The sequence below is a fragment of the Argiope bruennichi genome, chromosome 6 (genome assembly GCF_947563725.1).
Source record: "Argiope bruennichi chromosome 6, qqArgBrue1.1, whole genome shotgun sequence".
Classification (NCBI taxonomy): domain Eukaryota; kingdom Metazoa; phylum Arthropoda; class Arachnida; order Araneae; family Araneidae; genus Argiope; species Argiope bruennichi.
In genome coordinates, this window is record NC_079156.1 from 61821281 (window position 1) to 61836422 (window position 15142).

Here is a 15142-nt window from a genome sequence, read left to right on the forward strand (position 1 = left end):
GTGACTATAAGGAACTATAAAGATTTTTATTTAGATAACCAGAAATAAATCAGTCAAGTTCATCTTTCGGGAGTTTTGAATTTATCTTGTAGCTAATCTTGTGAAACATCAATTTACACTGATGATCTCTCAATACTTGTTGTATCTGAACGTTATCAATAAGGTACTCTGCTAATTTTAAGCTAATAAATATATTATATAATGTGGATTACATATCTGCTCTTTTCGACACAAATTTCAATTCAAAATATCAGTTACGGTTGAATGAATTACGGTTGCAACTCAACTAAATTTCACAGTTGCGATTAGCGAACTTTTCACTGTTTATGATCATTGTAATTCTCGTGTTATTTTTACTTTCACTTTCGTATTCCTTGTATACGGTCACCGGAAGGGAGTGCTTGATAGCTAACGGTATGTGTTCTGTGCTGTAGATTTATTTTTAATCGGGCAAACAGATGTTAATTTCCTGTGAAGTTGTGTGATATAAATTTTATATTTATCATTTTGTACGTAAATGTGAGTATCAAAGTGCGATTATTAAAATACGTTGCAAATTCTATCATTGTAATATAATTTTGAATCTTTAAAACTTCTTGCTTTCTAGGAAACATGCATATTTACCACAATTATCAAAACTTTTAAAAATTTCTTGCAAGATATTGTAAATGAGCTTAAAGCATCGAATTAAATTAAAAAAAAAAATTTTTTTGGTTGGAGTGTTTTTACACTTTTACTTGATATAGAGTTTAGAAAAAAATAATAACAGGAAAACTACTGTATTTTTATTCTTTTTTATTTCTTTAATGTAATAAGAACAAAATAACATAACTTGTAGTTATAGTCTATTTTAATCTGATCAGTATTTTAAGAACACACAAATTAATTCTATAATTTCTATATTTTATTTAATAATAAATGTGGAAGGAATTATTAACCAAATGACATAAATTAATCATATAGTTAGGTGAAACCGGATTTATAATTATTGATAACTTTTTTTGTATATATTATTTATATAAAATAAAAAAAATATTTCAAAGATTTACCTTTTATTTCTTTGATTTTTTTTTGTTACTGCTGTTTTTTTCACTGAAATATTTATTCATTATTGAGTTTCATTTGCTATTTATAGTTAAAAGAATATATATTTAACTATGTTTATTTATTCAAGGGTTGATAATCTAAAATTTGTAATATATTCTATTAAAAATTTTTTTTTTAATATATGCTTGTTTTACTATATGAAATCAAGTACAAAGAATAAATATATAATGTTTTAAATCAATGCAAAGGCAATCAATCATTATTAAATAAATATAAAAAAATCTGTATATAAGCAGTTTAGTTCATTCAAAGGACATAAAATACCTTGTTAAATCCTTTAAATAATAAACATTTAAGTGTGCTCCATTTTTTTTCTCTTGGATTTGGTAAAATTATTTATTTAATAATGGTTTTGAGTTTTTTTTTAATTCAATAATAATTGATAATATTTGGGTGCTTTATTACTATTATTAAAAGGTTTTAACATGCAATTTTATTTTATTTTTTTAGTAGGGTATTGATTGCTTGTACGTTCTATTTTGTAAACATTTTCATATGCATCATTATTTTATGTATTGTTACTTACACTCTCTTTAGCCTCCTTTGTTAATGTTTTTGTTTATAAAAGAGCACATCAATCTTAATTTTTCTTATATCATAATCTACAGAAAATCTTTTATCATATATTAACTTTTATTTCTCTTTATTCATTTAGTAATATTATTCCCTTTCATACTATACTAAGTTTACAAAGATTTGAATTTTCTTTTGAAAATAATTGTTTTTTAATTGATTATGTCCCTCAATTTTTTTTAGAAATTTTTTATTATTTTTTATATAGATATTTCAATTTCTAAAAACGATTAATGAATGTTTTCTTATATTATTTTTGATATTTTATGCAATTTAACTTTTAAATTAATTGCATGCAATTTAATTTCATTGCAATAAATTGATAAATAGTTTTTGATATATTTGATTTCAAAATGTTCATGAAAATGTTTATTTTTAATATCTCCTTCTATGAAAAAAAAATTATATCTGTACTTCATTGTATAAAAATGTGTTTAAAATATTAAAATATATTTTATTCATAATTGTTCCTATAGTGTAGCTGAAATATATTTTATTAATAACTGATATTATAGTTTTTTTTATACTTATATGAGATCAAATATAGAGAATCTATCATATAATATTAAGTTATAAATCAATACAAAGCAATAATAAACATCAAAAAAAAAAAACTAATTTTTTTTTCCTAGTCAGGCAAGTAGGAAAAGAAAATATATGTTATTTAAATTAAAAGTGTATATATAGTTTGCATATTATTAAAAACAAGTTTATATAAATTATATTCAACATAAATGTATTTGTTCTGAACAAATAGTTGTAATTTAAATCTAGATAATAAATTTTTTTAATGCATAGAAAACAGAAAAAAAAAAAAAAAATGCATTAGAAAATTTATACGTTATTTTTCTTTGTAATTTCAAAGTTAGTTTACTTAGAACTATGAATATTTTAAACACTAAACTTTTTTATCCTATTTTCTGAACATAGCATCAATTAAATTACTATAAATTTGCATACTTCATTTCTAAATTATATATTTTTGTTAATAATAAGATTAGTCTTTATGCTGGAATATAAAATCTTCATAGGTAGTGTCATATTAAAATGTAATTTAGGAAGTTCCTTAAATAAAATGGGTATATTTTGCAGATAATCTAGGGCTGTGTTATTTTGATCTCACCTTCAAAATGATTAATTATTATGTAAGTAGTAAAACTTGAGCATGCTGCATGATTTTTCTCCAAAATTGTAATTGATGGGAATATGATCAATACATGCTTAATTTCAAGGAAAAAGCATGCTTTATTTTTGGTGCTGGGATTAATTTTTTTTATCTATCTTTTTCCTGGTCTTTTCTCAACAATCTTGACTATCATTAGAATCCAACATTTTCTTTTAGTTATTTACCATAAGATTTATGGTTATGTTAAAGGTGGAATAAAAAAATTATGCCTGTAAAATTTTTACATATTCAACAGAAAAGATAATGAACATTTCAGTTATTCTTCTTTTATCTGAGGGAAAAAAAAGCTGTTGCTTGCTAGGAAGGAAATGATTTCTTTCTTAGAATGGAATGGAGGAAGTGTCTGTTTCATATACATTGAACTTAATCTTACTAGACATCACAGGAATTGTAGCTGTTTGTTATAAATTTTTTTGAAAAAACTGAATATATTTGTTTTTTGATAAACTTTCCTGTTGATTGAAAGGGTTAGAATTTATATTAAAGAGATAATTTTTTGTAAAGCTATGTTCTGACTCATCAAATTATTAAATTTGAAAGAATTTTTTAAAATTAATACTTAAACTCATGAGTCAAATGTTTTTAATCATCATGTTAAGGCATTTAGGAAAGTTCCTATATTTGAAATACATACTAAAATAAAAAAAAGTGAGCAAAAAAGTATAAAAGGAAAATTAACAGAAAGAAAAAGAATCTGAAATTTGATGATGTAATATGTATGAATATTATAAGAATCTTACAACTTTAATTTGTTTTTTCTTTCTTAAATACTGAATTGCATTTTCCAAGTGGAGTTGCCTACAAAAGTTTAAGAATTCAAAATCTCCCACAACATCTACTTTTTTCATATTTTTCATTATATCTGAGAATTAAAAAAAATTTCATCAGATCTGCTTAACTTAAATGATACCCATAAATTTTATTAAATAAACTTTTTGTTAATTTTTAAATTATGATTTATTAGTGTTTTCATTTTCTTATTTGTAATTTGAGGTAGTTTCGAAACATTTTCAGAGCAAAATGTGTCATTATTTTTTTATATCTGGAAAACTTGAAAAGTTCTTTTATATCTTATTATAGAGTTTAATTTATTTATCTTCATTATTTATATTTTATAGATGGCTCTACGTTACTCCGTGGTTGCTGGAGCTGTAGGGTTCTTTGGTGGTATGCTATACAGAGATAAGCGCCCACTTAACAAATTTGAAGTCTTTGCAGCAAATCCTGTGCAGCCAGTACTAATCGATACTGGTGAACCAATGGAAATTGATCAACCAGAGGATTTTGTTAGCAAAACAATGCAGTTTGGCTTTCCTGGTGTAGATAATGTAAGATCAAGAAAAAGCTTTGTCCTTTCATATGATAGGAGAAACAGAGTACCACATTGGGTGTTTGAACATCTTACTAAAGAACATATAGCTTATGATGAAAATATTAGTAGATCAAAAAGTGAATTTTTTGAAGATGAATCCATTCATGCATATTTTCGATCTACAAATTCTGACTATAAACACAGTGGGTTTGACCGAGGTCATCTTGCTGCTGCAAGTAACCACCGGAGTAAACAAGAGTATCTGGATGATACGTTTGTCCTGAGCAACATAGCCCCTCAAGTGAGAATTTAATTAAATAATTACTTACTAATTTTCTAAAATTATTAAATTTAATGAACAGCTTACTCTTTAATGAAAAAGACTTCATTTGATAATTACTTCAAACTATTATTATTTCAATTTCACTTTTTGTGTCGTAATGTTCAAATGAGGCTTACAGAAATTATTATATAAAATTTACTGTTTCAATAAGTATACTGAATAAATTCATTTCCTTTAAAAATATATTAGTAAAAGAAATAATAAATTATTAATAGGAATAATAATAATAAATAACATCATTAAAACAAAATAAAAAGAAATGGATAAAAGAGAATAAAAAAAAAAACATCAAACAAAATTTCAGGAATTGTTACCCTAAATATCAATTATTAAATAGACGATATTCCACAAAATGTGTACTTAGATATCTTAGATATAAAGCATAATGTTTTATATATATATATATATATTATTTAGTAAAAAGAGAAAAGTAAATAATAAAATAATAAAGGGAATATAGTTAAAAAAAGTGGAAGAAAATGCATTTGAATAATTATTGTACAGGAATTAATTATTGAATGATTTAGAAAGTTTTATGATTATATCTTTACATTTTTTTTACTGCGCCTTTATCTTTCTATTACCATTAATATATGTTTAAGAATCATTTCTAAAATTAATCCAGAAAAATGTACTTAAATTACAGAATAGCCTTTTATCCATTTTTTTTTTTTGGTATAAATGTATACAAAAAGATTTTCTTAAAACATAAAAATTGTTTTCCTCAGTAATATATTGTTTTCCATTTATATATATATATTATTACTTGGAAATGATGCACTTTCATTTCCAATCTTTATGTTTGAAATTTGTCATAATTTAAAAAATTCTTGTTTTAGATTATAATTTTCTTGGTATTTATTTATCTCGACTTAATTCTTCTACCTATACAAAATTAAAATATTATTTCAAAAGGTTTTTTGTTTTTTTACTTAAAAATCATTTGCTTTCAGGTTGGTAAAGGTTTTAATCGAGATGCTTGGAATCACTTGGAAAAACATGTGAGGAAACTTGTGAGACATTATAAAAATGTTTATGTATGTAGTGGGCCTTTATATTTACCTAGGTTGGTGATCACCTAATATACTGATTTTATTCAAAATATTTATCAAATCCTTATATAATTATATTGATGCAGCCTTTGATAATTTCATTTGAATGATTTATATTATTAAAAATGTTTTCTTAACCCTTTGACTACACATTTATTTGAAACGACTTTTGTATTTGAAGTGCATTTAATTTTTTGAGCATGTGAAGGTAGTAGCTTTTATGTAAGAATTCATTTCTTTTTCATTATTCAGAAATATAATACTGCTACATGATGTTGAGATGACTTAAAGTAATTAGAATTACAAGAAAAAAATGGAAACATAAATTTAAACAAATATGAATGTTCTGATATGTCAAATGTACCCAAAGGGTTAAATAAGTTTTAAAGTAAAAATAAAATTATTTATTTATGTAATATGCTTTCCAACTAGGCAAATATGGTTGTGTGAAATTACTCCTTTATTTACAGTTTTTGAAAAAATATTCCTGTTGTAAATTTTTAATATTACCATACATATAAATAAAAATGTTAAGAATGATTGTGTGTATTTCTTTATTTCATATAACTTTTTCTACTTAATAATTTTTATTCAATGCAATTTTTAAAAAAATTAACTGTAATATTTAATTATATTTCTAAAATTTCATCTATAGAATAGGACTGTCTTAATAAAAACTTTGTTAATTAAAAGAACAAATTTTCAACTTGAAGAATATTTTGTAGACCCTCATACAATCAAAACATAAGCATTAAATTATTTATAAAATTTTTTTTTTGTATAATTTTTTTTTTTTTTTTATAATTTAGAATGGAACCAGATGGGAAGAAATATGTGAAATATCAAGTTATTGGACCTCATGATGTTGCTGTTCCTACTCATTTTTTTAAAATTGTTGTTGCGGAAAGAGAAAATTCCATGTTTGATATGGAAGCTTATGTCATGCCAAATGCTCCCATTGATGATAAAGTTCCTTTAAAAGCTTTTCTAGTAAGTACTTGAAATACTAGTATTTAAAATTTATTGTTTTGATCTATCCAATTCGTTATTAAATTATGTGAAATGTTGTTTGCAGTTTTGATCAGGTTTTTTTCCTGTCATCATTCCTGAATTTGTATTTGAAAGGGAAAATTTAATAATTTATAAGAAATTGCACAAAACTTGTAAATATAATTTTTAATTATTGATCTAAGCAATGATGAATAGTTCATATTAATTTTGAATACAACAATGTTTATGACAAATTTTGATTTAAACTCAATTAGGATTGCTGACAATTTTGCAGACATTTGCAAATTGAAATTATTTTGAATATGTACCATATTATCTAAATATGTATTACACGAGAAATACTAATGAGTTATTACTATTCTCAACCAATTTAAACCAAACATCTAATTATATAGACTTAATTTCACAATCTCAACTTGACTGATTTTACTATTAGGCTTCTAATTTTGAAAGAATGATATAAGTTCCAAGCTGATTTTGCCATCAAGTAAATTTTCTATAGCTCTAATTTTGTTTCTTCTATGTCTCATTTAGTTAATTTTTGGAAATTGAATTAAACCTTTTTGTTGTACTTTCCATATTTTGATTTGATTATACTCTAATTAGTTTAGAACTGATATTATTCACTATTATTTAAATTTTATGAAAAAGAATGACATATAAAGATAAATGAGCTGTTCTTTTTTTAAAAAAAAAAACAGTGTTAAAAATTTATTAATTTAAACTATTTCTTTGATGTTACGCCTCTTTTAGAAATTGGTGAAGTCTTCAACTGTGATGCCGTTACTTTTGCAAAATTTTGATGAATACAATAAATTTTAAATTTAATGTTTCATTCACCATATATATGTTTTATGCTTTTGAAATAACTTTTTATTTCAAGAAAAATGTACAAATGCATTTTGTGAAGAAAGTGCAAATTTTAAATCAAAGTTTATCTGCCTATCAGAGGATGATTTATTTTTTTCCTTAATAATCCATGCACATATACATACACACAGATAAATGAAATTTATATACTGTAAATGGTTAAATGAATTTTAATTGTGGAAGCAAGTTTTCATCAAATGCTTTGTTTTTCATCATTATTAATTTAATTTATTCCTTGATTTAGGTTCCTAAAGATGTTATTGAAAGAGCAGCTGGTTTACTTCTATTTGAAAAGTTACCAAACTCTGCACTTAACAGTGTTAATGGACGCCTTGTTCATAGTAAAAATAAATAATTATTAGCATTGTTTTATTTTAAGACTGATTTTTAATATGAATTTTTAAAATAGAGTAATATATACTCTTTCCAGACTAGATCTCATGTATAAAAATTATTTTTGGATTGTAACATATAAATCCAACATACAAAATCACTAGTTGCAAATATTATAAATTGTATGGCATTTTGGTAAATGTTATTTAAAATATTTTATTATATATAATTTTATTATTAAAGTATTCCTTTCATTATATATGCATCATAATAAAAAAGAATCAAAGTCTAATGTGTAGACTTTGTGCTATACTGATATTATTTGTAAAGGCAACAAAATTCTTTACACAAATACATATAAATTTTTAGTGTATCTTTTATATACGTGATTAAATATTGTGCTAAATTAAAAAAAGAAAAAAAGGCATTTCTCTGCACTTATGAGAAATTTTATTTTAAAAATCCAGTATCATTTCCAGTGGGTTTTTTTTTAGCATAGAAGTGTATGCAATGGTGGAGTTTCAAAAAGATAGATTAGAAAATTGCTAAGGGCTCTGAATTGAGAAATTGCAGACTAGTCTAGATGTTATTAGCTTAGATGCCAAAATTTGTAAAATATGCAAATTCTATATTCTTAAAAAATTAAAATGATTAAAAACTTTATTAAGTAAAATTGATCATGTTCCTATCTATTTCATCATATTTATTTGATTATTGTAATATTTACAAATACTGAATGTCTGTATAAATAATAGTGTATTCAAGCATGGAACCACATATTCATGAATTAAAATAAAGAAGTGAAAACATGTAAAATGATCATAAAATTAAAAATATTTCAAAATGTTCAATTAAATTGACCAGTTTATTTAAAATCGGCCTCATAGTATGTATGCTTAGGGCTACAGAATGTTTAAATCTACCACTAAGAATATATATGTTTAAATTTCTATAAATGCATGTATTAAATAAATTCATTTCATAAAGCCACCAATAATTTTACCACTTTGTTTTATTTATTTTGTAAATAAATAATATTTTTTTTCAAAGGCCTGTTCTGTACAGGATTTGAATTGAATTCTGATTAACAGAATCAAATCATTTGCTATATTCAATCATTTATATTTCAGCTTAACTTTTTTACCATTAAAACCAATCCTAGCCATCTTAGCATTGCTAATCTAAATTTCTTTTCTTTTCTAAAGAATCAGATGATTGTTTATAGAAATGCATAATTAATTTGTATATATACTGAATAAACAAGTTCAATCTGACCTTAACATGATATTTTTTAAAAAGTAACTAAAATATAGAATTATTATTTATTATTTTTAGTTATTGTGGTGAGAGTTGTGACCCGTAGTTACACCACTGAGTGTAAAATAGGTTTATTCTTTATTAAATTATGTATCCAGATTAAAACTTAGTTTCATGAAAAATTCAAATATTAATATTTGATACATAGAAGTGTTAATATCATTTTGAAGAACTGTAAAATCATCATTATTTATCGAAATTATAAATAAAAATTTAAAAAGTTTGACCAAGACATTTATGTAGCTTTTTCTCTGATAAACTATTAAAAAAAACATGTCAGCACCACAAAAATTACATTTGTATTATATTTCCAATGTTTTTACTCACTTTTTCTTCAGTTATCTTTTAATTTTCTTATCTTTTTTTATTCTGCATTAATTACTTCTACAACATTTTGAAGATTTATAGGAAATAACCTTACTTTTGCAAAATTTTATACTGGTATGGACATGGAATTATATTAACTAATTTCTCATGATGTTTTTCAATAAAACTTTCATTGATGAAAAAGTTGAAAAAAATATTTCTACATTAGAGATTTATAGTAATTTTCTTAAAACAGAATCACATTTTTCAAATGATTATAAAACATAAATAGAAATGAAAACACATATGTGAAAAACATATTTTTCTCTAGTCTAGTATTTTTGAATCTAGATTTGTTTAATAAATTCAGCTGTAGACTTTTATTTCTTGCATTTTTAACAGAATTTAAATAATTTTATGATTAAAAATGTGTAATTTATTTATACCAAGTCCAAAGTCAAAATTTGAAACTAGTGAATTTGTTATTTATATGCTGTGTTACTTAAAATAATTATTAATTTGCTAATTTTAATTTTTTACATCATTTAATATAAGGAATAATCAATGAAGTAGTTTTTCTTCATTTGCTGTAAATATTTTATTTATTTCACCATTGAAACTTTATTTAAATGTGCCTTAAACTTCTAGAATTTGTATTAAAACACAAACAAAGGGAGAAGCTCAATTTTAATTTATGTATAGTTAAGTGAATACTATCATGGACTGTGCCAATGACTAGTCATATTGAAAGCATGAGTTTTTCTGTACGAGTTGTAATTTTATAGAAAAGGCTTTCTTACCCTTGTGATCATGTTAAAAATTAAAAAGGAAAAATGTTAAGATCATTTTGTATCTCTGCTTTTAAAATAAAATTTTATGATTGAACCTGATAGTGCATTATTGTGTTATTTGTTGTATTGCATGCTTTGATTTTTTAAAATAAATACAGTTTTCCATGTTTTATTAAAAATATATGAACCAGAAATTTCATGAGGACGCAATTGTTTTATAATAAGTAAACTTTTATGCACTCGATTTTGTAAATGGAATTATTTGACTGAATGAAGTGCATTACCTAGTGTCGTAGAGACAAGTAGGAGAAGCATGAAAACAAAATCTTAATGCGTTTATACCAAATGTTAAGACAATTTTGATGAAAGAGTGAAAAAATAAAACCATGCCTCTGACTTCATTCATATTTGCTTAGCCTATGAGAGGAAAAATCATATACCCTGGGTGACAATTTTTCAGCTATAACATTGGCCCCAATTATGCAAATTTTCAAAAAAAAAAAAAAAAAAAAATTAAAAGGAATAATTTAAATTTTTTTTTAACTAAACAAATCATTTTTATTTGAATAAATAATTTAAATATTTGAATAAATTACTGTATTTGCACAAGAAAATAATACATGAAAGAAAACTGATAATAAATTTTAAAATAAAATACAATAAATAATAAAAAGATGCATAACAGACATGACACTATTTTGCAGAAACGCAGAATTTCAACATTTTCGAAATCGAATTTTATTACTCTTAAAATCGATTGATTTTCTTTTAATTAATAATTCTACTATATTTTTAATGCATCTAGTTTTTTTTATATGAGTTTACTTATTTTATTATTCTATTAATTAGATTTGTTTTATTTTTCAGTTTTATGTGTGGCAGAACTCATTATTTATAAATTCTGCCAAATATAAAAATATATTAGAATTTTTTTATTCCAATCTTGTATCATGTCTAATAAGCATGTATCATTTAATTCTAAAAAAATGTATTCAGTATTATGTTTTTTTACTCTCTCGTATACGTACGTAGTATAGAAAAAGTACTGCAAATGTAAAAAAAATTCGAACCGGAGATTTTGACGTATCTTTACATTTTAAACCTCCCTGAATTCGATAAACATAATTGCGGAAAATGTCCCTCTTTCTATCTATCTGTGACAAAGAGAACTCAAAAACACTTTGAATAAATTGATCAAATTTGTTATACTATATTTTTATCTGTCAGATCTATTTTCTATCAGATTTTGAGCAAAATACGTTCAGAGAAAGTCTGTCCGGCTATTTGAATACAAGTTAACATAACTACAAAACGAAGAGAACTAAATGGGTGAAATTCGATACGAAGACTTAACATCTATAGTCTATACACCTATCGAATTTTGAGCCAAACCCAATAAGAGGTTGACTGTCTGTCAGTCTGTCTTTCAAAAACATGTAAGCACGATTACTAAAAAAGGGAATAATTTAATACATCAAATTTGGTATGGGATTTTGTGACAAATATGGTTTTGGATCAAATTTTTGTTCCAATCGGGTGGGAAAAACATTGGTGGATCACATTTGGTTTTCGAAAATTATCAACTGCTGCCAGGGATTAATCGCCAAAAATTTCACAAAGAATGACATAATAGATGCAGTAAAAATACTAAATTCTCGTTAAAAATTAATATTTCGTAACTGTTGTATTCCAGTGCTATGCAAAGCGTTCTCAGGATAACATCTATATTGCGCGTTTAATTTAGTTATATTAACGTCCCGTTTGAAGCAACACTAGAGCTATTTTGGAATGGACCTCGTAATTTTGAACCGCGGTCAGATGACGAGGACGACACCTGAGCTGGCACCCCCCTCTCCACACCACACCACACCAGCGGGAGGACGTTTGGTCAGGACGGATTTAACGTGCAATAGGCCCCCTTACACGACGGTTCTTCGGTGAAATCGGGTCTCGAACCTGAAACCTTCCTGTTCCGAAGCCGAGACCTTACCACCAGGCCACCGCGGCCTGTCTATATTGCGAGAAAATTTTGGGGAGATAACTCCCGCTGGTTATAAATTTGTAGCAAAATTTTTTTTCTTTGCTTAAATTATGATATGTCCAGCACTCTCTCTCAAGTGTATTATAAATGTTTGGAGAATTGCATTCCGGCCCGGGTGCCGTATTCGGTATCTGAACACGTTTCACAATTATGTGATCTATTTTCTGACTGTTATGAGGCATTTTCAGAATGATATGCTAATGTAACTGAATTCGCTATGTTTTCGATTTTACATTGGGTGTTAGTATAGTTCTTCGATTTATATTTAGAAAATTTAGAGGGTTATTCGTAAGTGAAAACAATTTCCTTTTCCTCAAAACAAAGTTATTTTTATGCGGAAATTATTAATTATTTCCTCATTTATCAATTTTGTTAAATGATTGACTTTTAGATGTAGTGTTTTTCACCGAAAATACTATTCTAATTAGAAATAGTTAGGTAGCATAAAGTTTTAGAAAATTTTATTTAATAAAGAGAATTCATCATTTTGCTGGACATGATGGTGCAAGTTTTATCTCGGGAAAGACAATAGCTTTAGTAGTGTTATGCATAAAGAGGATTGATGTCTTGTGCGCAATCTCGGAATGGGAAATTTTTTTATTTATTTTTTTATTTCACAAGAATTTGAATGCAAGTGGGAACCCATCCCTGAAAAAAGGATGTTTTGGCACTGCAATTATTTGCAATTTTAAATAATAATAACCAAATCTTTCAAACAACAACAACCGCAATTTGTTGCTTGTAGTGGCGTTTTCTATAGAGGGATTAGGAATTTATTTGACGCTTATCGCAGTACTGAGCCGATGGCGAATTTTTAATTTTTCATATATGAAGTATAGAGAAAGTATTGTTTAAAAAAATGCGAGCAGTAATTTCGACAAATCTACTTGTTTCAGACCTCTCTAAGTTCGAAAAATATATTATGGGAATTATGTCTGTAAACACAATAATTCAAAAATTCTTTGAGCTAGACTCGTGACATTTGGTGCACAAACTTACATCAGATTTGAACATTTTTATTAACTTTGGACGAAATCCATTCTTTCTATTTGTCTGCTATTCGAGTACAATAGAATTCGGTAACTGCCAAACGCGAAGAGCTACTTAGATAAAATTGGTACACATGGTTACCATCGAAAATGTAAATTCTCATCAAATTTTAAACCAAATCTGTCAAAGGATTGATTGTCTGTCGGTCTGTACTTTTGCATGAATGTAAACGTGATAACTCATAAATGTAATTACATAAATCAATGAAATTCGATATGCGATCTGGCGACTACAACTGTAGTCGCGTGTCAAATTTTGTATGATAGATTCAGCTAAAATGTTAGAAATACGCCAACTATTGTTCGCCAATGCCATGCAAAAGCCATCCCTGCCTTACTCAGGATCCATAATTTTATGCGGAGGGTAGGATTCACAATTCACCTGCAAAACGGTTTTCTTCGAAGAAAGATTAATTACTGCTATGCCAGCTTTCAGACGAAACAAAGGGAAACTAATATGAATCCGCTATTAGATGAGGTGTGTTACAGCGGATGTGACGTAATATAATTGGTTTTATGTACTTTTTTCTTGCGATTGAACCACAGACATTTTGAGCCGATTCGGCCAGCAGCCTCACAGCTCTTTCCACTGCTTGCATGTGACAAGGAAGCCAGAGAAAGTCGATAACCGAGTCCCCTATACTATTTGGTTCAGCTTCAGATGCCTTCTGTATAAAGTTTTAACTTAATATTAAACCGCATAGGCACTTGGTAGTTTTATCGCTTCTTGTCTATTTGATGGATCTGGTTGGCTTGCCTCTTTTTGTAAAGAATACTGTTGTTCTTCAGCGTCATCATTGTCACCAGCAATCGTTTCTGATGCACTAGTATTTTTTGCCAGTTCTTGATTAAACTTAAGTATTCTCGTTAATTCTTTACTCTTTCTTGCTTCTTTCTACTTCAAACCGCTTGTGATAGCAATATCAATATTACCTATAACCATTTTCTTGTTAGAGCTTTGATCGTTTAGAACCTTTTATTCCATAACTGGACCTTTTTTTTATATATATATAAGTCAGCAATATCAAATAAGTGTCTAGCTTCTTCTCTAAATTCTGCGAGGTTCAAATTAAATTTATCTGAACATTTTCCGCTTTTAGATTTCAATAAATTCCTGTATTTAACATGATAAGCTTTTATCATTTGTGAAATTCGTTTGCAAGAAGCAACGGAAATAGAAGCTATTGACCATATTATGGGAACTAAAGTGTCGCATATTTCGCTTATAGAAGGATCTTTCTCTGAAGCAATTCTGAGGTTATGTCTAATATAACAGTAGCATTAGATTCTTCAGTAGTGTGTTAAACTTCAAGCAAACTACTGAATTCCTCAAAAATAGAACATTCTGATATTTGTCTTGTCTTCCCTAATCTAGACTGAGTCATTTTTACTCACAGCAAAGCATACAAACTCATAAACTGACAAATCAGTTACGTTAATCAGTTACACAATAGACGGAGCGGAGACGCCAACTTAACTGAACTGGGCAAAGCAACTGATTTGAAACCAGCTCTGTCCTTGTCACCGGACGCACACAAATCTCCGCCTTACCTCTATAACAACCGCTCCGGCGACGACTCAGTGTCATGCCAGTGCAATAGTAAAACTGTTTTTATACTTTTATTCATATGACAATGCCTAATGAAAGCTTTTTATTTCATAATCGAGGCACACAAAAATCCTTAAAAAGTTGCAAAAGGTGTGTTTTTATGAAATTTTAACCTCACCTCAAGATATATTCTAAATTTTTTTTTAGAGTTATTTGTTTTATCTATACCAAAAGACAGATTTTCAGCGCCATTACAAATTAAATATCAAAAGTTGATTATTTCGTAAAAATACTTTAAAATG

The 15142-nt window shown here is 26.3% G+C and overlaps 1 protein-coding gene across 3 annotated transcripts; it reads left to right on the plus strand.

Moving 5' to 3' along the window:
• Window positions 1–308: 308 nt before the first annotated feature.
• On the plus strand, window positions 309–10300 carry LOC129972632 (endonuclease G, mitochondrial-like). Of its 3 annotated transcripts, XM_056086841.1 has the most exons (6): window positions 313–414; window positions 2773–2825; window positions 3985–4479; window positions 5475–5587; window positions 6383–6563; window positions 7699–10300. In XM_056086841.1, exons 1-6 carry the CDS (start codon window positions 327–329, stop codon window positions 7807–7809), a joined length of 1041 nt encoding a protein of 346 aa, XP_055942816.1. In that variant the 5' UTR covers window positions 313–326; the 3' UTR covers window positions 7810–10300. The 3 variants fall into 3 exon arrangements, with proteins under 3 accessions (XP_055942817.1, XP_055942816.1, XP_055942818.1); XM_056086842.1 differs by lacking the exon at window positions 2773–2825 and having other exon boundaries at window positions 309–414; XM_056086843.1 differs by lacking the exon at window positions 2773–2825 and having other exon boundaries at window positions 380–519.
• Window positions 10301–15142: the final 4842 nt, after the last annotated feature.

Bases quoted from the DNA above. Each gene is read 5' to 3' on its own strand.
- LOC129972632 (XM_056086841.1), top strand. From the start codon at position 327: ATGATCATTGTAATTCTCGTGTTATTTTTACTTTCACTTTCGTATTCC. The intron at 415-2,772 runs GTATGTGTTCTG...TATATTTTGCAG, and splicing joins GGAGTGCTTGATAGCTAACG to ATAATCTAGGGCTGTGTTAT. The intron at 6,564-7,698 runs GTAAGTACTTGA...TCCTTGATTTAG, and splicing joins TTCCTTTAAAAGCTTTTCTA to GTTCCTAAAGATGTTATTGA.